General features: G+C 42.6%; 1 protein-coding gene across 1 annotated transcript in view; it reads left to right on the forward strand.

Annotated features, from left to right (window-relative positions):
• PDE11A (phosphodiesterase 11A) overlaps positions 1-25,814 on the forward strand; it is a 412,338-nt gene that overhangs the window by 326,640 nt on the left and 59,884 nt on the right. Inside the window, exons 13-15 of the mRNA XM_043894853.1 lie at positions 7,081-7,190; positions 16,146-16,236; positions 19,758-19,858. Coding sequence (XP_043750788.1) covers positions 7,081-7,190; positions 16,146-16,236; positions 19,758-19,858 — 302 coding nt within the window. The remainder of the gene's footprint in view (positions 1-7,080; positions 7,191-16,145; positions 16,237-19,757; positions 19,859-25,814) is intronic.

A 25,814-nucleotide genomic window follows, 5' to 3' on the forward strand; every position in this document is an offset into this window, starting at 1 on the left:
TATTAAGACATTTTGTAAAGTTGGATTGTTGTACACAAACCATTGTATCTTTCTTTTCTTTCTAAACTTCATTTTAAATCACTATATATTATTAGCCACATCTTGATGCACCAGAGCTGTGTTTGGCTCAAGATGTCCAGTGGCTCTGCAGTATTAACCTCTTACAATTCAAGAATAAACATCCATTGTTGAAAGTCCCCTGGTGACCTAGGGATTAGGATTCTGGGCTTTCACTGCCTTTGGCTCAGGTTCAGTCCCTGACTGGGGACCTGAGATCCCCCAGGCTGCATGGTGTGGCCAGAAACAAAAGATAAAGAATAACCTTCATGGTGAACTAAAGCACACTCCAAGTGATTCCTTAATATCCTGCCATCATTCTGTTATCACATTCTCTTTAAAAGCTGCACAACTGCACGTACACTCTCACCTTAGTGGCTGGGCTGCACAGTGTGTGAGGACACAGACTGGGGAGTCAGGTTGCCCAGAGTCTAATCCTGTCTCCGTTTCATTCCAGTGGTGCACTCTGGTGCTTCGAGATCTTCATCTGTAAAGTGGGAGAGATCAGAACAGTTTCTCCTTCAGAGAATTCTTGTAAAGATTAGACTTGTAAGGATTAGATGGGTTAAGGTATTTGAGGGTTTAGAACAGTGTCTGGCACATACTAAATGCTACAGAAGTGATATCTGTTGTCAGTGTTATCCCAAGCCTCTCTTCTCAGATAGATCAATTACTTAACACACACTAGGGTTGGTTGGAGAAGACAATGACACCCCACTCAAGTACTGTTGCCTGGAGAATCCCACGGATGGAGGAGCCTGGTGGGCTGCAGTCCCTGAGGTCGCTAACAGTCGGACACAACTGAGCGACTTCACTTCCACTTTTCACTTTAATGCATTGGAGAAGGAAATGGCAACCCACTCCAGTGTTCTTGCCTGGAGAATCCCAGGGACAGCGGAGCCTGGTGGGCTGCTGTCTATGGGGTCGCACAGAGTCAGACACGACTGCAGCGACTTAGCAGCAGCAGCAGGGTTGGTCGCTCAGTTGTGTCTGACTCTGCAACCCCATGGACTGTGGCCCACCAGGCTCCTCTTTCCATGGAGAATTCTCCAGGCAAGAATACTGGAGTAGGTAGCCATTCCCTTCTCCAGGGGATCTTCCTGATCCAAGGATCGAGCCCAGATCTCCTGCATTGCAGATGGATTCTTTACCATCTGAGCTACTAGGGAAGCCCACTAAGAACTGAACATTTTTGTTAAATGAGTGAAGCCTCTATAGCACCATCTAATGTTATTATGGCTGTTGTTTTTTATACTTCTGGATTCTACAGAGCCACAGGTGTTAGTCGCTCAGTCGTGTCTGATTCTTTGTGACCCCATGAACTGCAGCCCACTAGGCTCTTCTGTCCATGAAATTCTCCAGGCAAGAATACTGGAGTGGATTGTCATTCTCTTCTCCAGGGGGTCTTCCTGACCCAAGGATCGAACCTGGGTCTCCTGCATTGCAGGCAGACTCTTTACCACTGAGCCACCCGCAAAGCCCCAGAGTCAAAAAGCAACTGTCAATTTTTCTCTGGCCATCGTGTTCCTCTGTTCCTCTGACTACCATACAGGATCAGCTTTGACATGGTGGCATATCCTCACTGGTTTGAATTTTATGTTGACTGAATGGTAGGAAATCACTGGCTAGTTTAAGAAACACTTCATCTCAGTTTTACTGTTTGGGTCCTCTGGAGTTCCAGTGATTATATGCTCGAGTGGCTGGGGTCAGGGTTATCCCAGCATACGTTTAACCCAACAGAGGACTGTGACAGGAGACCTGCTCAGAGGGTAGTGACAGGTTTTTCTGGAGAGGGTGCCATGGACGCTAACTCTGTATGCCGTGGTTATCATTTTACTTAGATATATGATATTCCCTGCTTTACATTTCTGATATGGGCCATGAGGGAATACAGGTGACAGGGTAGAGTAAAATAATGGCCAATAAAACCCATTATTGGGTAACAGGTAGTTACAGGATCAGTAGCAGCAAACATATCATTTTATTTGAAAATAAAAATAGAATTAAGCATAGGAGAAACACATTAAAATGTACTTCCTGCTGCCACTCTGTTTTCCTTTGAAAGTATATTGTCTTCAGCAGGCAGTTGACTTTTTCTCCCCAATGCGTGTCAAGTGTAGGTCAGAATGGATAGGACTAGAAAGAAGATGGATGGGGTGGGGGAGGGGCAAATGGACACTTAGTGGCAGGTGGACACATCTCAGGCCTGACGAGCCTCAGAAACCATTTACCAGGCAGCTTTAAATCACAGTCAAGAGATAGGTGCTGCTTCAGTAACTCAGGTATCACAGCCAAGAGAGGTAAATGTGCTTCATGTGACTGTGCTGCACCTCAGGGATTCTTTATTGGCAGGACCTAGAGATGGGCTCCATGGCCTTTGAACACCATGAAGTTATAGAATAATTTCTGGGAAAGTCCATGGTTTTTATTAAATTATCAAAAATATCCATGATACAAATAGTTTAAGAGCTAAATGCTGGATTTCCAAGAAGCGGGCAGGGTAGTCGGCCGTGTAAGACCTTAAAGTATATTCCATCATAGTATACAATGGGTGATAACTGATAGCTTAAAAATGATTCCGGATTTTGAACTTGAGTCTATTACATGGCGTTGGATTTTATCTTCTAATTAAACTTCTAGTTGAATTATCTTATGTTGACATTATCCCATCCCTATTCTTACTGTTCCAATTCATCAGCTCGTTCTAAACAGCAGCATTTTCACAGACAACAACCTCTCTAAATTTCAGTGCATCTTCATTGTGTTTACAGCACTGATTTCCAGAATACAGTGTATAATTATTTCATGCTTGATAGACTTTCAGGATTTACTTAGTATTAGCAAGATCCAAACCCAATGAAACTGTCTTACAGTTTCAGGATGACAGAGAAAGACACTTGCATCCCTTTCTCCTTTCAAAAAACACCCCCAAAATAACAAGGAGTGTAAGAAATGGACACAAATTCCACTGTTTTCATGGAGGGAGGATGATTTGTAGATTAACAAAGAAAAGGACGGTCCGACCCAAATGCCTTCAGGATGAGAGAGTAGGGAAGGGGTACACATGCGAACCAGTACTCTCCTAGAAGCTGTCAAAGCTCAGGCACTGGAAGGACCAGATACCACAAAAATGGGGTGAATGGGAGTGAGGGACGATGAAAACACTGATCCCCCAAATTTCCATCCCCTCCCCCTGTAGTCCAAGAACTACTCTTCCCCTGGTCTATGCAGGAAGCCCAAGTATTTGCCAGAGAGACTGAGCCCCAGACTTGGGGACACCGGTAAAAGAAAAGTTAGGTGAGTCGCACCTTGAAAGTAAGAGAATGAAGTGAAAGTCTCCATCACGAGGGTGAGAAGCCACATACCCTTTTCTCAGAATTCCAACACCTGTATTTATGCTACTTCCGAGCAAGAGATTGGAAAATCCAGAAGAGTTTAGAGTACCTATACTGGCATGTGGGGGTCTATGGCAGGACCAACTGGCCATGTGCTCACCAGTGATGAGATCAGCCATGTATAGACACCACCTCCATGAATGGGTGTGTGGTGAATGTAGACTCCCAGGAGTAAGTAGACTACCAGGGATATCAGGCATTTGAGGAAACCACCAAACACAGAGATAAGCAGTTCATAAGAAATAGGCAATTCAGGGAGCAGAAGAGAATTTCAAAGGAATTATAATTAATATCTTCAAAAGAGAAGAGACCATAATGCATCCATGTAAGGAGAACAGTATGATGTTAGAAAAGGAGCAGCAGACAGGAAAATGCTTGTAAATTTAAAATATTATTACTCCTGGACAGTAAGAGGAGAAAAGTCAATATGAGCAATGGGAAAGAAGAAATGGAAAATAAGGAAATGAATATAAGAAGTCCAATGTCAAACCTATTGGAGTGCCATTCAAATAGGACAGAAAAAATAATGAAGTTGAAATTATTAAGGGGAAAAAAAAAAGATGACAAGAATATTGTGCTGAAGAAAATGACCCTTCACATGGAATAGGTTTACCAAGCAATGATGAGGGAAAGTCCTAGACCAAAGAAGATTTTTGTGAAATTGGCAAACCCCAGGCATAGAGAGAAGCTTCTAGAAGAGAGAAAATCAAGTACCATTCAAAGGATTAGGAACAAGAATGATTTATGCTTCGCTAAGGCAACTTTGGAAGTTAGGAAACAATAGAGCTGTCCTTCAAAATTCTGAGTGAAAATGTTGCAACCTAGAATTGTTAGGCAAACCAATGATTGAGTAGGAGAATAGATTAAAGACATTTCAGTTGTGCAAAGCCTCAAAAAAAAAAAAACCAATCAACTTTCTCAGTGTTAAAGAAGTATTAACATCCTTTCTGATGAAGCTACTGGCAGATGTGTTCCTGCAAACTGAGAGAGAAAACGAGGAAAGAGGGAGATGTGGGATGCAGGGGACAGGAAACCAGCCCCAGGAGGGGGACGCCGGCAGCAGACAAGAGAATCCAGGCCAAATACCAGCACTGGGCCAAAGCAGGGACCCCCAGGACAGCAAGGGACCTGTCAAAGGTGTGGCTGTTCAGAGAGCTGTGTAGGATGTACGTTCACTCAGATGTTGAAAGAAATCTTAACTCCAGGAAGCTAAACATCTACATAACAAAGGATGTAATCATTGGATACTGAGTGGATAATATTTACAGATTGATCATCAGATAGGCACTTTCTGAGACCCGGGGCACTTATGTTTCTTTGTGCCTCGGTTTCCTCACCTTAACTGGCAGACCGTAATAGTTCCTGCCTGTCACAAGAAGGAAGTTGCCAGGCCTCCCTGTCCCTCACCGTCTCCCGGAGTTTGCACAAGTTCACGTTCATGCCTCGGTGATGCCATCCAGCCATCTCATCGTCTGACACCCTCTTCTCCTGCCCTCAATCTTTCCCAGCATCAGGGACTTTTCCAATGAGTCATCTGTTCACATCAGATGACCAAAATACTGGAGCTTCAGCTTCAGCATCAGTCCTTCCAGTGAATATTCAGGGTTGATCTCCCTTAAGATTGACTGGTTTAATCTTCTTGCTGTCCAGGGTACTTTGAGGAGTCTTCTCCAGCACCACAGTTTGAAGGCATCAATTCTTTGGCATTCTGCCTTCTCACAACCATATGTGACCACTGGGAAGACTGTAGCCTTAATTATAGCCTTTGTTGGCAGAGTAATGTCTCTGCTTTTCTTTGTTTATGCAAAAGTAGGAAGTCGAGATATACCTGGAGTAACAGGCAAGTTTGGCCTTGGAGAACAAAATGAACCAGGGCAAAGGTTAACTGAATTCTGCCAAAAGAATGCACTAGTCACAGCAAATATCCTTTTGCAATAACACAAGAGACGACCTTACACACGGACATCACCAAATGGTCAATACCGAAATCATATTAATTACATTCTTTGTAGCCAAAGATGGAGAAGTATGTTAAATGATTATGGTTCTCTTAGGACAGTGTCTGGCACACAGGAAGGACTGTAGTCACATGGGAAACCCCTGAGTAACCAAGGGCTACTGACATGCACCTACTATACAGTAACATGGAGGAAAATTAAACAAAATTACCTACCAAATTAGACAAAGAAAGAAAATGGAAAGTGCTTGCCTTTCGGAATCAGGATAGGGGAAGGATGAGGGACTATTGGTTTTGGTTCTAAGTTTCTAACTACAATTGAATTTTTAAAAACTATTGCAAATAATGCCTTCAATAAAATAAAATTAACTTAAAGCCAACAGCCAGCTCTGAATTTTAAAATGACGGACACACACTGCTTAGATATGGATTACTTAATCCTGCCCAGATAGTTTATAAACATTCCTATTTACTATGCAGATGAAATTATATGTATTATGAAATTATATGTAGATGAAATTATGTGTAGAAATCTTTTAAAATAAAATTGTCGACACAGAAACTTTATCATTCAGTTATTTCTGCAATAAAAACATAATTAACTAAAAAACAGAGTGTTTGTTGCTATAAGAGAACTGTCTCACAGATACTAGCTAGTGATCCTAGATGTGGAGACAAAGCGCACATGAAAAGGGAAGCAGTTTGAACTCTACCTTTCCCCTTCTCCTGCCCTCTGATAAAGATTTTAATGAGTACTGAAAGGGGAGGCTTACAAGTTAAAGGGGCGGGGGGGGGGGGTGGGGGGAGGCAAAAAGGCCTTAGATCGAGCAAATGCGTAGCCCTGCATTTCTATAAGTTCACTTTCTCTTCTAAACTAATGAAAGGCCAGCGGGAATCAGAGAAGCACTGCTGCTCTTGGTTATGTAGTTCATCACCCTGCTTCCCAGAGATATCACACCACACCCATGCACTTCACAAGCAAGCTACCCGAGGATCATGAGGAAAAGAGTTGCATGTAATGGATTCCCCACCTGATCCAATGTCTGAATCGCCTAATCCTCTGCCAAATTCTAGTTTTCAAGATAGGCACTGCTTATCTGAAATTCCACCCGTCCTCCAAACTAATGTGAATTAAGGTATTTATAAGATAACTTTTAGAATATTATCATGTAACAATTTGAGTACTTCTAAGTTGCTTTTTCTAATAGACACACACACACACATATTTTTTAAGGCATTTTCTCTTGCCTACTTTCATTTAAATGGCATCTGGTGGCTACATCACTCAGTTCTAAACTCATCCCCTCTCTCTCCCTACCCCTAGATGCTCAGCGTTTTGAAACGTCAAATCACAAAACACATTTTGCTCCAAGCCTTTGCCAGACGGTCACTGTATCTAGACAGCGCAGCTTCTTCTCTAAAAAGGAAACGAAATAGTCTGAGCTCTGTCCTGGAGTGCCAGCCGGCGCGGGCCACCGTGCCGGCTCATTCATCACCGCGGGGCCCCTGGGCTGTGCAGCCCACCACCCAACTCACTAGTCGAAGGGGTGGCAGTTAATCATTCCCTTAAATGATGTGGGTATGAACAGAGCTGATAGCTGCTCAGCAGACGAGCCTCAGCCTTCCTCCCTGCCCCGAGCAGTGACTGTGGCCATTTTCCCATCTTCCCAGACCGCCGGGTTTCAAGAGATTCTGACCGAGGTGGAAATTTTAGCGGTGATTGTGGGATGCCTGTGTCATGACCTCGACCACAGGGGAACCAACAATGCCTTCCAAGCTAAGTAAGTGTTCTAATTGTTGTTATTTTAATGCATTTGCCTTTCTGTTCAGAGCCAAAGGTGACGCGCGGGCTAAGGAGTAAAGCATTAATTTCTGGCGTCTGAGGCCAAGGCCACGCAGGCCTGGGCGCGGGTGTCACGGGGCTCATCCATCTTTATAATTCCTTATTCCTCTTTTAATTGCAAATTTGCCCTTCATGTCATGCTTGTTGATTTGGTCTGTCTCTGTTGACCTCAGTCGGATAACAAAGCTCAGATTTTTAAAGGGCCTTTTTTTTTCCCCCTCCCAGAATGTTTGCCTTCAGGGGATCATAGGTTTCTTGGATTTGCTACCCTGGAAGTCTGGTTTTGAGACTATTAAAATAAAAGTGGAAATTTTATGAAACAAAAGATCTCCTCCTTCCCCAGTAGAATTTCTTCCGGGTTCTTTTGATGTTGGGTGTTGTATAAACTGCAGTGAGATGGAGTGACGTTGGAGGAGGAAGAGGGTCTCTGCCCCTACCAAGCCTCATCCCACAGAAAGGTGGGAAACAAGAAAAGCAACTCCACCAACACAGGGGATGTGGAGGTGCGCGGTGCAGGGACAGGGCGGTCTGTCCCTGAGCAAGGAGGACAGGCCCGGGAGGCCCTTGCTTGGCGGCTCACCCTGGCGCCGAGGCCACAGAACTTACGGGTGCTGGAAATAAGACCAAGACCCAGGTCTCCTGGCTCTCGTATTCAGGTTCCAGTTTAACGTGCTTTTTACTACCTGTCTGCAAACAACATGGGATGGGACTTCAGAGGCTCAAGAGAAAAACGTTTGGGGATGGAGAGACTGAGGAATCTTCAACAAAGAGGTAAGACTAGCTTTCAGGTGACCAGTTTCCAAGCCCCCGGAGCAGGTCTTCTTCTGTGATCTGAAACCCCAGAGGCCCACGGTGTGTCAACAGGTACCTTTCAGCTCACCACTTTTTTCCCTGTAACACCTACATTCTAAGGCCTTGGAGCCCTGGGCCTTTCTGTTTGCTCCTGATCTAGCAGATAAATATCGACTGTGTGCCCTCTATCCATCCTGAATGCAGAAGTCCATCACTTCAACCTGCTCTTTTCTGTGTCCTGTAATTTCCAGACCCTCTTACCTTTCTGTGACAGCGACTCTGCAAAAACTCAGCTCTGGCTCAACCTAACAATTCAGCTTCTTGCTCTTCTGTCCAGACTTTTAAAGGCTTTGGGAGAAAGTGTCACAGCTGTGAGCCTGAGGCATACCCAATAGGTATTCTCCCAACTCGGCTAGGGGCTCAGCACTCCTCACCAGGCTCTTTGGGTCCCTAGCCAGCTCCGTGCCCCATTCTGATAAGCAGTTATAGATACCAAATATTCCTCCTCCTAAACCACCTTCTATTCCACCACCTCCCCCCATGCAGCTTGCCTCTCCCTTCACTGAGAAAATTGAGGCCATCAATCGAGAACTCCCTCAATTTCCTCCCCTGCCATGAACGAACTTATCTGTCTGGCCCCATCCTTTCCTCCTTCCCTCCTATCTCTGTGAAAAGGCTGTCCCTCCTCATGTCAGAGGCTAATCCTTCCACCTCAGCGTTGGACCCCTTCCTCCCTCCCTCCTCCAGGACCTGGCTCCATCCATCTTCCTCTCTCTGCCCTGTATCTCCCATCCTAGTAATATGAACAGTTCTTCCCATCTTGAAAAACCCACCTCCATCCCTGCTTCTCCCTCAAGCTTCCTCTCCATTTCTCCTCTTTCCTTTCCAGCCAGTCTTCTTGGAAAGTCATCTGTTCCTTGTCTTCACTTCCCTCCCACACAGCTTCCAGGCCTGCCCAGCAGGGGAGCAGCCCTCAGTAACGCCACCAATGACCCCTTTTCCCAAAGCCACAGGACACTCTTCCGGTCCTTCTTTCTTGATCCTTCTTGCCATGACACTGTTTGTGATGCTCTCCTCCAAAGAGCTCTCTTTCTTCCCTTGTCTGGGAGAGAGACACCTTCACCCACCTTTCTAGCCTTTCTTCTCAGCTTGCTCCTCCTGCCCCAGCCTTCACTGCACATGTTCTCTCCTCCTCATCTGCTCTGCTTTACCTTTCATGCTGGGCCACCTGCTGATCGGCCCCAAACCCATACCTATGGACCATAATTCTCTACTAATCTCTACACTTCTTCCAGCTGCTTGAGGAGCTCCTCCTATCTGAAGTCTCATCATCACCACAACCCCAGTCTTTATCTCTACACCCAATTCTTTTCCTCTTCTTCTCCATCCCAATGAATGGCACCACCAGAAGTCCACAAGTCACTCGGATCTCCTCAGAGTTGACATCTCTGCATTCTTACAGTAACCACTGCTTCTCTGCATCCCTCAGATTCCTACAACCCACAGCCCAACTCTCCTCCTCCAGTCTTCCCTACCTTGGAGCTCCAGAATATTCTTTTTTAATTCACAAATCTCATCGGATTGCTCCCCTACTTAAAAGACATTCACTGGCCTCTTGTGACTCTCAGGATAATGTTCAAATTCGTGAGTTTTGCCCGTAATGCCTTTTTGAATCCGGCTCCTGCCCATTTCTCCAGCACAGCAGTCACACCTGCCACCCCGCCCTCACCTATGCATCCAGGTTCAGACACAAGGGGTTACTTAAAGTGCTCGATGGGGTCCAGCTAGTTCTCTTTTCTCTGCTCCCGGTCTGCTGTTTCCCCAGCCCAGAATGCCCTTCTTCTTTTCCCCAGCCTCCTCTGAAAGCTCCACCCACCACCCCCCAGATTCTATCCCTGATGACCTTCCCTGCATCAATCTTCTGTGCCCACATCATGCCCTGGCTATGCTTTTTCAAAATTGCACATCTCACACCACATTAGTTGCTGATTAACAGGTGTGTCTCCCCTTCTCCTTCAGTACCTATGATGTGTAGAAGTACCAAGAGAGTGATAAACCCACAGGGAATGTTTGCTGAGTGAATGAATGATAAATGCATGAATTGGTGAGGCTTTAACTATTTTAATATTGCTTTTCAGTAAAGTTTCCTGCTTTCTTAAACAAGTGCGATCTTTTACGGATTATTATAAAACACGGTTTTTACATACCTTGGTTTGATGTTGTACTGATGACAATAGCATCCCTGGGGCCTGCTGAAGTGTAAACTGTATAATACACTTTGATTATAGGGTCTGACAGGTCCTTATGTTTGAGCTCCTGGCCTGCGTTTGTTATTATGAGTATTTTAGGGTACCCCTCTCTCAGGCCAATGGCACCATTGTCACTGTGTCTTCCTGGAGCACCCTACCGTCCTGCCACTTACACATAAAGAATTGTGTCTATGAAGCAACAGTGAGCACCTTGTAGGTTCTTTTAAAAAGAGTCAAGTGCGCAATGTATGTACTCAGATAACAAACGCCTCCACCCTGGAGAGAGCCTGTGTATCAGACCAGGAGAGCCAGGCCTTCTTGCTATTTGACCTCTCAGCTCGTTGGACCAAGATCACACACCGAATCCTAACCCAGCTAATCACATCTTATCTCCCAGGAGTCTGGTCCTGGATTACCATGATATCGACTCAGTTAGCTTTGAGGTCCAAGCTGCAGGTCCATGGAGACCTGGACACTGAGGCTGCATTTGGGGAAACCGGTGATGAACAGATTCCGAGTGAATAAGAGAAGCAAGAGAGCAAATCTGCAGAGAGAAGAAAGTCAGTATTCAGAAAGGAGCAGAGAAGATACTGTACAATTCTAGAGGAAGACAGAGATCCCTGGTTTTCCATGTCTGCCCCTGCTTCCAGGAAATCCAGCCATGCTTGTGACAATAGGGCTTGCTCAGAGATCCTGGTTGCATTTAATCAATTTTTTTTTTTAAGTGAAAGTGGTTCTAATTCATTTCCATTCTTTGCTGTGAGTGGTCCCTGAGACAAGGAGAAGAATTGCAGTTATTTGTTGTTTACTATCTCAAGCGCTCAACTAATATCCCTGTAGCTAGATATTTTTGTCTCCATCTTACAGAGGGAACTGGGCCTCAGGAAAGTAAGTGACTTGCCCAAATTCACCCATCCAGAAGGTGGCAGAGTAGTGTTTGAACCTAGGCTATCTGACTCCAAGGGCCATTTTTTAACCACTTTATCCTACCCTCTTTCATGACTTTGTGGTATTTATTTCAGGCTTTTGAATTTCCAGTTTATTGGCTGGCTTGTGATATATGTGAGCTCTGGAAAACTAAGATGCATTTTGACATCCAGAAAATCAAGACGTGGAGCTGTAAAAATTGTAGAACTCAACTAGATCTTGGTAGTCATATTCCTTAATTTTCAAAATTTTTTTCATATGCCTTAATTTTTAAAAATTGGAAACTGAGGTCCCCAAATCTCAAGTGATTTGGGTAATACTGAACAATTTTCACACATATGAGATAGCTATGATATCTCTGATACTAGAATTCAAAATAAATTTTTTGCATCTTCACACCACATGATCAAATCTATGCGTTCCAAGATGGTCTGAGCTGTTTCCTCACAATGGTTGGCCTTTTACAGCTTGCCAGCCCGTGGGGTGTCCATCAGCCCTGCCGCTCCCGTAGAGTCTCATTTGAGCTTAGCATACCAGATGCCATCACCATTCCACCTCAGTTACAGTTTTCCTCAATAAACGCTGAAAAAAGACCCTTTGACATCATGGTGAAGGAACTACCATTTTACTGATTAGGATAAGATTTACTCAGCAAGTTTGCCATTGTTTAGGAAAATCCCTCAGAAGAAACCTATATCCTTATTTCCTTACTTATTCCCCATCAATTGAGTGCTTTCTAGATGTGAGGCACTGTGCAAGGAATTGTGGGGGAAATAAGAAGTGTAACAAATAGTCACTTTCCTTAAAGTATTCACCATCTAATTCCAGCCTTTTAAGTGATTTGGAAATGGGATTTAAATGCACCAATTATTATGTGACAAAGCATATGCTACCTTTTTTTTTCATATATAAGGCTATAAAGAAACAGGAGACATTTAGCAAGGGACAAATTACTATATAAAATGCAAAATGCCTCTACAATAAAAAGTTGTGATTTTAGTCACAGCACAGCGTGATTTATTCTCTTAGCCTTTCTGATAAGTGAACCTTCGCATTTTCATATTTTATTCTTAATTTTAAAGTATTGGAGTGCGTGCAGCGCATGATCAATAGGTAGAGAGGGCAGCGATCCCATGGCGCTGTGGAACTGCTCTGTTAACACCTCTCTCCTATTTTCTCCAGGGACAGTGTTTCCCACTCATTGCCCTTCCTATTACAGCTGCCCCTGATGATTAAATATCAGTACCAAGCAGCTTTGTAGTATATTCTCCTAGGAGACTTCCTCTATTCATTTCTAGCATAATCTCTTATATTCATTTCTTGGGAATGAAAACCCATCTTGTCGCTTTCGGCCAGGTCCCAGAAGTGAAATACGGGGGCACATTAATCTGCCGTGACAGCCTAATCCCATTCCTCCCCACCTCCCAACAATTCTCAATTTCCTAATTACCTTCAGTAGTTTTCCTTCTGAAAGTTTCCTGTAAGCCTTGGCAGCACACTTCCATTAAGTCTCTTTTTCAAAGAATATGCATATCCAGGGAAGTTATGAGGGCCCATAGCTCACACTTATGAAATTTCCTTTTGCACGCTTATTTTTGGTGCCTGTGCAAAGTGCCAAATGCCTAGAGGGGAGAGCCATTTTCACACTGACTTTCCTTTTATCTAAGTTTCTCCTCAGTGTGCTGCCTGCTCCCAAATGAAAAACTTTAGTATGTTAGGATGACCTGATCAATAATGAGCATCATAAATAATCACAGGTGTAAATCTTCCTGTGTGTAAAGGATCTGGAGTCTCCTCTCCTCTCCTCTCCTCTCCCCCTGTCTCCACACACCCTCCATGTATGTGTAATATTTTCACAATTACAGTCTGTGTGCCCCAGAGCTACTGATATGATGGATATACTTACCACAGACAATTAAAACGAGGTGTGGTATTAAAGTCATTTTTTTTCTATATGTGATTGATTGGAGGGTTTTTTCCACATTTTACATGAAAAAGTGTCAGTATGCCCTTTACTCAGAGTACATTACATGAAACACATGTCTTCTTTTAAAAAATGGTTTAATGATCAAGTAAGTTTGGTTAATACTACATAATATGTTCCTTTCCTGCAGAATCACAGTACGTATGTTCACATATTGATGCCACAAATAAATCCTACAGTACCTTAACAGTTTAACTTCTTAGACCTAGCATGTCCCAAGTGTATTTAACTCTGAGACCCTTTGTACTTCTGCCCATAATGCCATTTTACATCCCAAAGAACTCGTATTCTGTCTAATGCTTTCTGATAAAGTTTATCCTCACAGTTCAATATTTGCCACTTTTATCAAGTTTTCTGACCATGGACTTCACTCTTGCAGTGCTAGGAGATTCATAACAGGTGTGTGTGAGTAATGGCAGGTGCAGGCAGCCTTCTCAGTGAGCCTCGGCCTGAGAGAGGAAGCACCAGGGTGTCCTGGAGTCTCAGAAAATCTGACAGAGACCAAACCTAACAGTGTAACTGAGGCAACCATAGGGAAATGGAAGCATTCTTGTTTAAATGATTTTATTCTAAAGAAAACTCAAAGTAGAGTTAGTATCCTGTTCCATTCTGTGAATACTAAGATGGCACCTTGCTTGCAGAAAGGTGAGCATTGTTAATGAAAGTGTGGACAGAGAAAGTCTTCTGTGCAGTTATAGGGACTGTGAGCTTCCTGAGGGTAAGAGCCATTCTTTATCTCCATATCCCTCATGCTCGCAGCCTTGCATCATAATAGTCCTCAGTCCTTGTTAGGTGAATGAATGAATGCATCATTAGTCTGCTTCTGTTGCAAAATCTGCATACTTGTAATTAGCTCAGTATTGTGTGAGTGTGTGGAACATGTAAGATGGAATTACTAAAAGGAACAAAGAGGATGTTCCTTTGTAAGGATGAAGACTCTTAAACCGTGGACCTTCAGATGCATTTGCACAAGCGCTCTGAGAGTCCTCCTGATGAAACGTAACAGTTCAGAAGCCTCATGGATCTGGGGAGAGCAGAGGGCAGCAGAGGAGGCACCAGTTGTTCCCTGGTTAAAGGACACAAACATCCTACTCATCCTGAAAAAAAAATATTTAGTGATTTGTGATCATCTAGCTGATTTAACTTGTGAGGTCTGCTAAGCCAACGTGATAAAGAAGGAGATGATATTTTGCATCTTGGCCCCACTTTACACCAAGGACTCTCTCAGGATTCACACCAATAACTGGGGCATGTGGCTGGTTGATAGAAACCAGTCTCAGGAATCTGAGTCTGAAGTTAGCAGCTATAACAGGAGAATTCTGAATCAAATTTGAAAACTTCTTTCAAAGAAGGTTTGATGACAACCAGCTTGGCAAAAATGTAGACTCGGATATAAGAAATGTGGAAGTTAAAATTCTCTTTCTCATTATGTAATCAGAAAAACTTCAGAATTTGGTTGCCAATCTAGAACTGGTACTTACTAGCTCTGTGACCTTGGAAAAGTAACATACCTTCTCTGAGCCTTGGTTTTCTTATCTGTAAAATGAGAAAATAATAACTATTTCATGGTTGTTGTCAGTACTAGATGAAGTAATATGTTGTGGTGTTAACATATTGCCTAGTACATGATAGGTACTTACTCATAGAGCTATTATTATTAATAATATTATTTTAAAATATGTTAATACACATTACTATCAACCTTCAGTTTAAACTATAATCTCTAGACGTATCACCACAACCTTATTAGCCAAGTGGCTAATATTTTTTAAGCAGCTACTCCATCCAGGCATTTTAAATACATCCAGGCATTTGGATTTTCATCCTAGATTTCCAGCCTAGATTTTCAAAAGCCATGACAAATACAACAAAGTGTGTTGGCACAATACAGTGTGCATTTTGAAAGACACATTTTCATAAAAATGAACCGTATGTTAGAAAAATAGTAACTAACATTAACTATTAATCACATACTGCTAAGATTAGCCTAACAAATTGTCGCTTATTAAATGATATAGGTTAGGGCAAGATTGAAAGAAATAATACCACCTGATTAAAACTTACAGATAATTCAAAAAATCCTTTCAAGTATCAATTAACATTTTATTTATTTTAAATGGAAATGTCTATGTGTTTTAACTAGTATAGACTACAACCTACTTACATGCTTGGCACTATGAAGGGCACTTAGAAATATTTTATTGTAGTCTCATAAATAGCAGGTAAGATAGAGAGTATTATCATAATTTTAGAGACAAAGAAACTGATTCTCAAACAACCAAGTAATGACCCAAAGCTGTTACTGAGAGGTGAGCTCTGACTCCACGTCCAGGGAACTTTCTGGAGTTGGACACTGAGATATCATAGTGTGACCATAGGTTGGAAAACCATAGTTGAAGCTTGTCAACCTTACATGTAAAGTAGATTAAATGGGTTTTACATAGTATTCATAAGGTCTTTCCCATGGAATAGCAAATACACATAGTATATGACATTTGTCCTGGATACTCAGAAACTTTATAAGGTTTAGCTCATGAAGCCTACCCTGATCCCCAGAGCCAGGAATCATGTCTCTTGTCCTCAGAACACCGAGAGCTCTTTGACTGAACTGAAACACTTCCTATGGCATTTATATTGTGTGCTCTGTCCATTATTGTCCCTTAGGACCACATCTCATCTCCCTACTAGTTTGTACATTTCTTGGCAGCGTGGACTATGTCTTTTTCATGGTGGTATCACCCACTATGTCTAGCCTAACACACAGCAGGTTACCAAAAGGTTTACTTTATGGATTTGTGAACCCCACAAGTGGTTACCTGAGAATGTATCTGCTCATGGTCCTTTGTAAAAACAGGAGCAGCAATGTGATCCTAAGAGCTGGTGTGGGGGAGGTCACTGATGCAGAAGGACCTTGGTCACTCACGCGTCTGTCCTCTTTCAGGAGCGGCTCTGCCCTGGCCCAACTCTACGGAACCTCTGCCACTTTAGAGCATCACCATTTCAACCATGCAGTGATGATCCTTCAGAGTGAGGTAAAAACCCAACATTCTGCTTCTCTCCTTGAAAGAAAACCAATGAAATGATGCTTCCTGCTTCTCTTTCTTTGCAAGGAGAAATACAGAGAATCAGAACTATTGGATTTCTTCTTGGTGGCTTTTAAAAAATTCTTTCAGATGCCTGACCAAGGACCTTGTTCAGATTCTTCCTGAACTAATTCATTTGGGTTTTCATTATTGGTTAGGGGGCTTTTCAGATTCATTTAGAGCAGACTGCCCACTGCTTATCACCAGAACATGGCTTTACATTTCTTCAGGGTAAGAAGTGTAGTAACAGACCCCAGAAGTGAGTGGCCCAACATCTCCATTTTGTGAAACCCATTTGAAAAGATGATGTAATCAGAAACAGGGTGAGAGAGTTACACTTTATTTACATAATTGAGAAACCTATAAAAAAAGATACAAGAACTTAAAATTGCTGGTGGGACAATTTGGACGTGAGAACTGCAACTAAACTTGAGACCCAAGCTGGGGGCCTTCTTTTGCTTCGTATGCATTGCGGGTGCTGGAAGTGGTTGGTCTTTTATACTTTTAGCTCTCCACAGAGAAAAAGTAAAACCGCTAACTGACTCTAACTGAGGCATCTGAGTTTGAAATTGCCAAGAAAGGATCTGTTTAATTTTCTGCAGGCGTACAGACTTTTTTTTTTTTTTTTTTGAGGCCAGGAAGGGATCATCTGTTCCCCATTATTTGTCAGTTCTCTAGCTGTGCCATTAATTATTATTATTATCATCATTAAGGCCCTGCTTCCCTGGAATAGCATCATTAAATATGGAGGTTTTTTTCCTCCAGCCTATCTTGAGAAAGCGTGTCTTTTGCAATATCACGAAAGCCTTCTTCGACCCCATAAAGGAGAGTCAGCACTCCGGAACCTGCCTGCAGCTGCGGGAGGCAGACCCGTCGGGGGAGATGGATTTTCAGTTGAGAATGAAACATCAGGGTTAGGCTCTCAGTAACTCTGACAGAAACCAGTGTCCCAGCACCCGTGGCTCTGGAATTCTTCTATGAAAGCCAGGTTTTAGCTGCGTGCAGAGGGGAATAGGAATGAGAGGAACTTGGGATCAGACTATCTTTTCTGTGCTGGTAATATGATGGGCTTACACCCCTGAGGCCAGACATTCACACCTTTGTAATAACTGATTATAAACAGGAGGTCACGTTTTCTCAGAAGGTCATTTGCTTGTGCAACAGAGCCCCACTAACTCAGAATTTGTCTTCATACAAGCAAAATTCATCAGCTGCCCTTTGTGCCGGGGTTCTCCATGAGCAACGCAGAATAGCAGTAATGGAACGAAGCGCTGCCTCCCCCTTCTCCCCATCCCCGTACTGCCCATCAGAAAGGCAGAAATGCAGATGTCATTACTACCCCACTTTCCAAATGATGCAGAGGCATAGGGAGGTTAGATGACTTAAAGACAGTTGATCTAGATCTTTCTTCCTCCACATTTTTTTTCCCCCATCAATACCACTCCTCCCTAAACAAGAAATAGAAGTAGTATTTCAGGGAGACTAATCTATTTTAGAGACCAAACCCTTGAGGCACCATAGAAGGCCAGTTTGTATATAAACATACACTGATTACAAATTAACTTATCATTACTAAATCTGACCTGGCTAGCTTTGTCACTCTGTCAGCTATAAACTGTGTTAGTTACTGTATATCCTTTAAAGGTAGCAAAACTCACTCTCACAAAATAATCAACATTGTCAGATTCAGACCGGCTTCCTCCTGGTCTTCACAGTAGAGTTTACTATAATTTGCTCCTAATAGCTCTGTTTCTTTCCCTGAGAAATGTTAGATGTGTGACTGGACCTAGGTGACTACTTTTCCAGAGCTCCCAACCATTTTTCCCCAGGCCCCAGTACACCAGCCTGTGACTGATCCAGGGGCAAGGCTCAGGCAAAGACACCTAGGCAGAATTATGGTGCGGCACTCCTTCAGTTATTTCTCTTCTTCCTAATGGCTGAATTAAGGGTCCAGAAGAGTTTGTTTGAAAATTATTATTAATATTGGACCTTGCCCCAGGTGGAACCAATATACTCTAGTCTTTAAGGAGTGATGGTTCACCTAATGAGATAAACTCAAGGGGGCAGGCGATCATCTGGTGCCTGGTACATAGTAATTTACTAATTGATATTCTGGTTCCCCAGAAGAATTAATTTACCTCTCACTGGAAAAAGCTCTCAGGCAATCACTTCACTGCCTTTCTTTTGCACCATCTTCTGGTTCTTGATACTCAGTTTAAAATTGGTCCAGTTCCCAGACCACCTGTTGGTGAGTTGGTATCTCATGCTAAGAAAACCTGATAAATGAAAAGTCCTGACTTTCAAAGCAAATTAAGTGAAGTGTCCGTCACTTTACAGAAAGACTTTTTCACTTGACTAAAAACACTATGACACTGTCTAGTGTAGCTAAAACAAAGCTGGATGGGAAAAAAGTGTGCTTTTCAAAGGAATGGAGATACAGGTGTATTTGTAGGTTGTTCTATGCAAAAGTCACTCTTTTAGAGTCCTCCTGTGCCAAGAGCAATATCTTATACTTTCTAGCTTCAGCAATTACTGTACTATAATTATGTCACACACTTTATCCAGATGTATCTTCATCTAGCCTAACACAGCATTTCTCACCTTCATCAGTATTGTCACTTTTGGGCCAAGTAAGTCTTTGTTGTGGGGGCTGTTGGGCACATTGCAGCATCCCTGGCCTCTGCCCACTAGATACCAGAAGCACCGTCCATCAGCGTGACAATCAAAGTGTCTCTAGGCACTGCCAGAAGTGCCCATTGTCAAAATCACCCCCATTTGCGTGCTTGCATGCTCAGTCGTGTCCGACTCTTTGCAGCCCTATGGACTGTAGCCCTCCAAGCTTCTCTGTCCATGGGATTTCCCAGGCAAGAATACTGGAATGGGTTGCCATTTCCTCCTCCAGGGCATCTTCCCAACCCAGGGATTGAACCCACGTCTCCTGCGGCTCCTGCAATGGCAGGTGGATTCTTTACCACTTGAGCCACCTGTGTACCACTGGTCTAATGTTTCTTCTCTTCCTTGAGTCATTTGTTGCAATAGGAACTACTTCCAAAATGCCCGCTTAAGTCTTTACTAGGGAGACTAGTCTGTATTCAGGGGTCAGAAAGTTTCCCAGAAGTTTTGTCGATTTCTCTGCTCAGTGATCTCACAGGAAATGGGCAGTTAAATGGAGTTGTTGGCACAGTCATAGGCTTAGTAAGCGGAGTTCAAACACTTTCCAGTTTTCTCTTCGAAACTGGATGTAATAAAGTGTCCCTTGGTGGTCCTCCTCACCAGTGATTATGATTGCACTTCTGGCTTTGGTCTGTTTGCCAGGGAGTCTATTTGTATTTGCACAGATTGTCATTAAGCTTTTTAAAGAATTATTTTATCATGTTTCTAGACTGTTTTTGAAAAAAGTAGAAAAAACATGTAGTTGCCAAGCTCAGATGTAATGCTGTCTTCTGTGACTTTTTACTTTCTTGTTCCAGGGTCACAACATCTTTGCTAATTTGTCCTCCAAGGAATACAGTGACCTTATGCAGCTTTTGAAGCAGTCAATACTGGCAACAGACCTCACACTGTACTTTGAGTAGGTATTGGCATTTGATCTATTTGACAAATGGGTATCTAAAGTTTCATCCTGTAATTAACTTTCAGGTCCAAACTGGGGGTTGCCTGTTATTCTAACACTGATATCAATGTGTAAATGAGCTGAAGTTTTTGTCATTGTTTTTTTTTTCCCCCTCATCTAAAAGAACCTCATTAGTGTGGTGTCTGTGAAACAAGACAGCCAGGACTACAATCACAAGATATATTTTTCCTTCTGTTTTATGAGCCTTGTTTGGGACTACTGGCTGAAACTAAGTGATGGACATTTTTAGTTTAAAGACTGGCTAAGATTGCTATTTTATTTTTGGCCACTCCACAAACTAGGTGGAAGCCAGTTCCCCAACCATGGATGGAACCTGTGCCCCTTGCAGTGGAAGTGTCGAGTCTTAACCACTGGACCACCCGGGAAGTCCCTAAGATTGCTACTGTAGACTATTACTAGTGCTTAGATTTCTAATGGCATTGATGATGCTAATGAAAAACTTGTGTTGCTGAAAGGATGACAAGAAATCCAAGCCTTCATTCTTCACCTCTCCTCTAGCTCTCTTTCTCAGAAAAGCCATCCTTCTTTTCCCCAAAAACTCAGGCTTCCACCTGAGCTGGTGATTCCATCCTGCTCATTTCCTGTGAAACCTGTTCCATCAGGAACCACTGCTTTTGGTGGCCTGGTCATCTCTTCCTTCACTGATATGCGCAGTTTTCTCTGACCTTAAAGACCAAACAACTTTTCTTCCTTAAGAAATTCTTTGACCTGACCCCCTGGCCTTTAATTGCCTTTCACTTTACTTTTCTTTTACTGCCTACCTTTTAAAATAAATGGAGCAGATGACTACTTTTATTTTCCTAGCACCTAGGTGCACTTGCAGACCAGCATCCACCTTCACATCTGCCAACATTGTACTCTCAGAGGTCAGCAGAGACTTTCTTGTCCCCAGATTCAACGTCTTTTACTCATTCCTGATATTTTCTAGCTTCTTTGAGACATCCGCAGGTTTACTGACTTCTTATTGTCAATGTCTACCTTCTTTTTTTCCCCAGCATGCGCCTGACTTCCTCTCTCCTTTTCTGGATCTCTTATAGCTTTCTCTTCTCCTTGCTTCTATGTATGAGTTCCAGTTCTTCTTTCTCTGCTCACTCTCCTGGCCTGAACTCTACATTACCTCTATAGAGGCATAGAGAAGACCCCAAAACTCTTCATTCTAACCCTCCCTCACATTCTAGACATGAGTCTCCAGCTCGCATCTCAAAAGGCTTCAGTGGCCTCATTGCTTTCAAAGCAACCTCTAACCTTGGTTCATGTTTCAAGGTTCTCCCGCCATAATCTGCCCCCAACCATTTTGCATTCTTATCTCTCACTTCTCTCCTATATGATTTGTGCTTCAACTAGACTGGTCTATTGTTACCCTTTGTATTTTGTTTTTCAGAAAAAATAAGTCTTTTTTTATTAGTTAACTGCATGTTACCCTTTGAAAGCAGCTTATGCAGTGCCCCTTGTTCTCCAGCCCTATCACTGTTCCTCCACTTCCCCATCTGGCTGAACTACTTCCTACCCCCTTTCCTAGGAGGCCTATGTCACTCCGTTCGGATCTTATGGTGCTTGGCATGGCGTCAGTGAGAATCAGCTTCAGTTATAAGGGACAGGAAACCCAAAATCACAGTAGCTTACTTCTTTGTCACGTCAAAGAAGTCTGGAGATAAGCAACCTGCAGTTGGTAGAGTAGTTCCATTGTCCTCAGGGACCCAGGCTTCTTTTTCTTTCTGTGTGGCCACATTCAACACCTGGTTTCCACCTTAGGCCAAGGTAGCTGCCCATGTTCTAGGCACAAGGTCCCCATTCCAGCTATCAGAAAGAAGAAAGGAACAAAAAAGAAGGGAGCCAAAGGTCATGCAAGTTATTTCTTAAAAGCATTTTCTGGAAACTTCACATAACGGTTCCACCTACATTTCATTGGCCATCCATAGGTTAGGATAGGAAGGCTTTGTGTTGGGTAATTACATGCCATGTTAAAGTCTAAGAGTTCTATTTCTAAGAAAGAAAGGCAAGAGAGATATTGGAGTAGACAGCTGACAATCTGTGCCACAGGTATTTCTTGTTGGCCTCTGGTGAATGGGTTATGACATGGCAGAGAGGAAAGAGTAGAGGCTTTGGGATGATACTGATCTGGATTTAAGTCTCATTCTGGCATTCTAGTTAAACCTGGTTTACTGAGCCCAAGTGTCTATGTTTTCTCCCTTCTGAAACACCACTTGAACAGCACCAGATAAATTTAAAAGCAAAAGCAAATCTACAAGGAGAAAGGGAGAGAACACACCACAGTTGAGAAGAGGTGTCAGTGTGTTTGTGGAGAATGAAGGCCGACTGATGAGGGTCGGGTGTTCTGGCAGAGTGGCGTGGAAAGCAGGACGACTCTGAGGAGTGCGCTGTAGGCCCTGCAGAGCCTCACCTGGGGCTCAGAGACAAAAAGCACCATGAAAAGAGGAATGTGATGCTCACAGCTGAAGATGAGGAAATAACTAGAAAGTCAGTTTTCAGGACACTCAGAGCCCATGAAGTCCTCCACCAAAGTAGCCAGAACTCCCTCTCCTCTATCCCTGGAGAAGGCCAGAAGTTTATCCTCTGGAGTGATGAAAGAAAGTGTGCTGGACTGAGCAAAGCTCAAGGTGGGAATGGGATGCAGAAGTCAGAAGACGGGATGAAGTAAAATGGATTGAAAACTCAAGCCCACAGCCCAGTCAGCCAGCGACCAGAATCCATAAGCCACATATCCAGGTTCCTCAGATTCAGCAAATGGAAGTACAAGAAGTTAAATTTGAATTTCAGATAAACAGTGAATAGCTTTTAAGTATAAATGTGTCCCATGCACTGTGTGGGGGACATACATATAGAGCTCCTGCTTAGCCTTTTAATGTCATTCTATTACACACAGACACCAAGGACCACAGAACATTTTATGAAAACCTCCCATGTGAAACAGGGCTTCCTAGGTGGCACAGTGGTAAAGAATTGGCCTGCCGATGTAGGAGATGTGGGTTCGATCCCTGGGTTGGGAAGATCCCCGGAAGGAGAAAATGGCAACCCACTCCAGTATTCTTGCCTATTCTTGCCTGGAAACTTCCATGGACAGAGGAGCCTGGCAGGCTACAGTTCATGGGGTCACAAAGAACTGGACATGACTTAGCAACTGAGCACACATGCGCACCCATATGAAAAGCAGAGGCCAAAACAAAATAAACAGAATTAAGAGAAAACAGGGGGAAGAAGAAAACAAAAACCCAAAACTGTCGTCAGTATCGTTAGAGAGCTAAAACATCGTCTCCAGGAAATAAGAACAAGATGCTTTAAAAAGTAATAGGAGCAGCTGTAGAAGAAGAAAGAGCTTTTGGAAATTAAAAGCATGATGGCCAAATTAGGAATCGCACGAAAGCATTGAGAAACACAGCCAAAGGACAGTAAAGCAGGAAAATGAAAAACACTGCTTTATTTCATCATACGCTTTCTAGTGCTGTTTCATTTGTTAATTGTGTGTATGTGTTACTTTTATAAATATACATTTTAATTAATTTTAAAAATAATTTTAAAAGTAAAAGCCCAGCTCTGCCACTAGATAGCTGTGTGTCATCAAATTACTTACCTCTCTGATCCTGTTTTCTTCATGTGTAAAATAGAGATGATAGTACCTACTTTATCTGTCTTGTAAATGTCTTATGTCTTGTAAAGATCTTGTATGTCTCATAAATGGTGGCATCTACAACCTCATTTGCTTTATAGACTATTTATTTTGCATGTTTTGTGGCCTTCGTTTTGACTTAAGTATCATGATGTTCCTTTTTTTTTTTTTCTTCTGAATTGATACTCCTGGATTGGTTGCTTATGGAAACCTGTATATCTTTAATATTTTTATTTCCCATGTCTGATACTTGCAGGGTTTTACGTTATTTTTCTCAAAGGAGAAGCATTTGCCAAACCAAGTTTCCAAGTAACTTCTAAGGGAGAAAAAATGTCAGCAGTAGGAGTCCATTCATCAAGACCTGTTAGGGACGTGATGAATCGCTGAGTGATGCAGTCAGGGAAGTTGGTGGCACTTGTTTGCTCATTACTCTGCTCTTATCTTAATGCTACAGCCCCTGCTAATGTTTGCTGACTCCAAAGAAGCTGGCTTGTTCTCTTTCTGTGAGTGTTTTTGTGTTTTGAGGCTCTGAATAGCTGCTCATTCTCTAATCTAGACCTTCAGGAGGCTGATTCACTTGCCTGTCTAAAGTTGCATTAAAGTATTGCATATTTTTAGGCAAGACAACTCCTCGGGTTAATGAAGGGGAAAGCAGTTACTGCAAACTATCTCTCAGATACTTTTATTTCACAGAGATAGAGTTGTGGAATTGAAAGGACTGTTAGCAATGATGTCATCCAACTCATCGCCTCTATTTTGTAGATCAGGTACTAAGTTTGTAGGTTGATTAGTGTAGCTTGGCTCACATAAGTAACTTGTGGATAAGCTGGAACCTCCTCCTCTGGTTTCATGGCTTTTCCACAAACTGTATTCTTTCTCTAAAGGAAGAATCAAGTACTTGTCGTTTAAGTTGGGGATGCATTACACATGGAAATATTGACCTTCCCAGGTGTACATGAACCGGTTTAATATGAAAATCAGCATGAGTTCCCTCCTCTCTCCCAAAGCAGAGCCAGAGACAAGAGCTTGCATGCACATCGTCTAGTTGTGGGATGGCCTTGTACACTTTCTAGAAGTTTGGATTTTGCTTGGTTCTTCTGTCCTGGCTACTTAACTCTAAAGCCTTGATACAGTTGAGGCCAACCAGAAAAGAAGTTCACTGCTTTCCTCCCCTAAGAAGGGGCAAGTCACTCTAGAAGGGGTCAAGGTGGGCAGGGAGAAGATCCAGGCCTTTGGGGGCAGGGGCTAAGGGTTATGACTCATTCCTAGTGGCAGGATATCCTGCCATGTGCCAATGTGCCAATAGGGAACAATGTAAAATTCCTGGAAATATGGAATTATTTTAAAAGCAACCACAAAACCATGTAAATTCAATTTCTAATGGCTTTGGATATGCTCAAGATCCTATTACTACAAATGATGGGTGAAAGCAGAATTCACAAGTTTAAACAAACAAACAAACAAACAAACAAAAATCAAACAAAACCTCAGTGTGAATTTCTAGGCTTCACGACCTTAAGTCTGGGGGTTAATTCTTCAGTCTGATTTTCCACCTCACTGAAAACATTTTCCAGTTACCACTGAGTGGTTTTCTGAAATTGATTTCTATGCCTAATTCTGAGTCCCTGCAGTGAATAGAGCTTTCATAATTAAATAGTAATTTCAGCATCTCAAGCAGGAATTAGATATCCCCCATTGGTTACCAGCCATGTAGCTTTGAGAGAGTCACTTACTTAATCTCTCTTTGCCTTAGTTTCCTTGTCAGCAACATAGGGACAGGTCCTTCACCCATACTGATCTCCTAGAGTCCTGGTGGTGGCCAAAGGAAATTATCTATATGAAAGATGATGAAAATTTAAGTAAAAAAAAAAATAAATAAAAAAAAGAAAATTTAAGTAATCTAAATAATTTAAATTTGATAACACTGACAATTTTAAGTACCTTATAAAGAAAACAATCATTCAACCAGAAAGGTTAATGAAATTTGGACCATAAAAGACAGTACTTGTTGGGGCAGACAGAGAGAAATCCAAAATTACAAGCGTTAAAACTTCGAGATGTCACAGTTGTCCTGGACTGACTGTCTGCCTGTAAGTTAACAAAGATGACCTTGCATATTCCACAATTAGTGGAAACAGTACCTAAAATTCCCTGAGTGCTCACTTGGGAGTTTGATATACACATTATTCTGTTTAGCACTTACAGGGATTCTGTCAGAGCAGGTACTATTATTGACCCCATCATACACATACATACGAGGAAACTGAG

This window comes from Cervus elaphus, chromosome 33 (genome assembly GCF_910594005.1).
Source record: "Cervus elaphus chromosome 33, mCerEla1.1, whole genome shotgun sequence".
Lineage (NCBI taxonomy): Eukaryota > Metazoa > Chordata > Mammalia > Artiodactyla > Cervidae > Cervus > Cervus elaphus.